We start from the raw sequence: 2809 nt of genomic DNA on the forward strand, positions 1-2809 counted from the left end.
TCTTTCCTTCCTTCTCTGTACTCTCTCTCTCTCTTTCCTTCCTTCTTTACTCCTTCTGCAGCCCAACTCTAGTGAGAAGGGGTTTAAACTTTAAACCCATTCTTTCTTTGCTCCCCCCCCCCCGGCTGGGGAAGGGAAGGGGAGGCTTTTGAAGATACCTTCCTCCCCCTTTTACTTCCCCTTCTGACATCACTTCCGGTGATGGTAGGGGGCATTACATATGCTAATGAGATGTTATGCTAATAGCCTAGTAGCTCATTAGCATACCGTATGCTAATGAGCTCCTGCAGCTCTTTTTCTATGAAAAGATCTCTGGCTAGCACCATCTTAACGACTGGCCCCAGCCTCACTGTCTTCAATTTTAGCCTCGTGCTTGCCCCAGCCTCCCGCCCTCTAGGTAGTGTAGGCTTTAGACTGGTAACCCCTTTTGATAGGGGGGTCGGGTAGGAATTTTTTTACCTCTGATCCGATTGGCTATGGATGGGGGGTGTTTTTGGCCTACCCTGCACTGCTGTCAGTGGATTGAGGAATTGACTTGGGTGGAGCCAGTGGTTAGGTACATCACTTTATGGTAGGGCTGAGTTGTCTAGAAAAATTATGTTGTGGCTCCGGAAGGACCCAACAGCAACCCTGCTGGGTGGAGGGGTATGTCAGGATCATCACTGTGGTCTTGTGGCCAGGGATGAGATGGACAGACTGCCTTTGATGGATACTCTACACAGTGCCTTTGATGGATCCTCTACACAGGCGGTGTGCTGTGGATGAGGGATCGTCATGGCATATTCCAGGCCTGGGCTGCCTGGGTTCGAGCCACTTACAGTGGGCTATGTCTCAGGGGCCTGGTGCATTGCCAGTCTTATAGCAAGGGTGGGGTTTGAGTTTGAGTGACCCCAGGCCTTGGCCATGCCGCTTCATACTGTTAGCCCTTGCCTTTGTTGTTAATAAATAAAGTGGCCTTTAGTTTCTCAACTACCGCTGTCTGACTCTTTCTTCCGTATATGGGGGCAATGTTTGGCTGGGTGTGCGGTCCCTCAAAGGCTTAGCCACGTTCCATTGGCCATGTCCTCTGAGTCCCGCCTCCGACGCAGCATAGTTAAATTGTGCCAATTCCAATTGCTATTTGAGGCCAAGGCCAAAACCATCAGCACCATTATAATTAGGAGTGCATGCCCAGTGATTACAATTTTTTTTGTTTTGTTTTTTTGCTGGACAAGAAATTTCCAGGGCCCCCTAAAAATAAATAAATCACAGCATATAACCCCCCCACAATTTATCAGGGTTTTGATGCCTAGACACAGGGTGCTATGCAAGTCTTCTTCACTATCATTTCTAATGTATATTTATACATAAAGGAGTTTCCCACTCATCCTGATCTGGATGGCCCAGACTGCCCCAAATCTCATCAGATCTCAGAAGCTAAGTGGGATCAGCCCTGGTTAGTCCTTGGATTGCAGACTACCAAGAAATTTCAAGATTGCTCTGCAGAAGCAAGCAATTGTAAACCACCTCTGTTTGTCTTTTCCTATGAAACCCCTGTGGGGGTCCATAAACTGGCTGTGATTTGAAGGCATTTTCTAGCACCATCATTTCCCCACTGGTTTCCCCATATATATATTAACAAAAACAATGAAGTGCATGATCTGAGTAAGAGTTGGATCCAATCAGAGTTTCTGTTGGTGAAAAGTAAGGAGGCATCATCTTTGATCACACATAAAGGCTATGTTGGGAATTATGGTACATGCATGGACAGATGTCGTGACTGTAGCATAAAGGCAACTGAGTGAAAAAGGTAGCTGGGGGATATCCAGTACGACACAATGACGGGTGGGTGTTCGGCTTGCTCCGATCCTCCCGACCCTCTTTCGGTCTTTTTTGAGCCTCCCAATGTTGGAGGAGCTCGACCTGCACTCCCGGAGAGAGTGTAGGAGAAGGGGGCTTTTTTCCTGGCCCCTCCCATAACTTGGCAATGCGGGGGGTGACCAGAACTGCCCCAAAGCGGGAGCGAGAGATGGGAAAAGAACATGGCCACCATGTTCTTTAAACTTTTATTGTTGTTGTTGTAGTAAGGATTCATCGCATTGAAAAGTCTATTTTGCGCACATATTGGTTGAGTCGAAAGGATTATTATACCCCTTGTGGATATTCCCCTTTGCATGGAAGAAGCGGCCGTAACAAACCTGTTTGGGAACTGAGACATAACCTTGTCTGGAGAGTGATGAACTTAATGGGGTAAGAGACATTATTTTTTTTTTTGCTGAAACTACCATTACCCTTTGTGAATTACATTTATGAGCTTTGGAATATATCTGAATCTGCTTAAGTGGAAAGCATGTGGGAGTGTTGGAGTAAAGAAATGGAGGTGGTGGAAGTGAATGAGGAAATAGATGGTGATACTAAACTTTGTGAGCTCACGTGGGAACAATTTCAAAAAATCCTAATAGAAGAAGTAAAGCAAGCCTGACTTCCGGTCTGGCTCCCGCGAATGGCGGACGCATCCTCGGGTCGCTCCCGAGGGCGCCTCGCCCGCCCGCGGTGGAGGAGGGAATCCGCGCGAGTGGAGACCCGAACGAGCCCCTCAGGAAGAGAGGAGCTCGGATCCGGGGCGCTTTAGGGCGCACTAGGGGGGAGTCGCTCTTTCGGCCGAGAGGTCGGAGAACGAGGCTCCCGCCATGCCCTGCCCCAATGGACCTTGCTGCGTGAGCGACCCCGAACGGGGTTTAGCAGAGCCACCAGACGTCACCGAGTGATAAAGCGACCATCCGCAAAAATGGAAAAAGAAAAGATCGGCTTAACTGTGAGTTGTCAAAAA

General features: G+C 48.5%; 1 protein-coding gene across 1 annotated transcript in view; it reads left to right on the plus strand.

Annotated features, from left to right (window-relative positions):
• The first annotated feature begins 1817 nt into the window (after positions 1–1817).
• Positions 1818–2809, plus strand: part of LOC107113650 (vomeronasal type-2 receptor 26-like) — a 19078-nt gene continuing 18086 nt past the window's right edge. Inside the window, exon 1 of the mRNA XM_015415001.1 lies at positions 1818–1824. Within this exon, the coding sequence (XP_015270487.1) occupies positions 1818–1824 (7 nt within the window). The remainder of the gene's footprint in view (positions 1825–2809) is intronic.

Source organism: Gekko japonicus, unplaced genomic scaffold (genome assembly GCF_001447785.1).
Source record: "Gekko japonicus isolate JY-2015 unplaced genomic scaffold, Gekko_japonicus_V1.1 scaffold5163, whole genome shotgun sequence".
NCBI lineage: Eukaryota > Metazoa > Chordata > Lepidosauria > Squamata > Gekkonidae > Gekko > Gekko japonicus.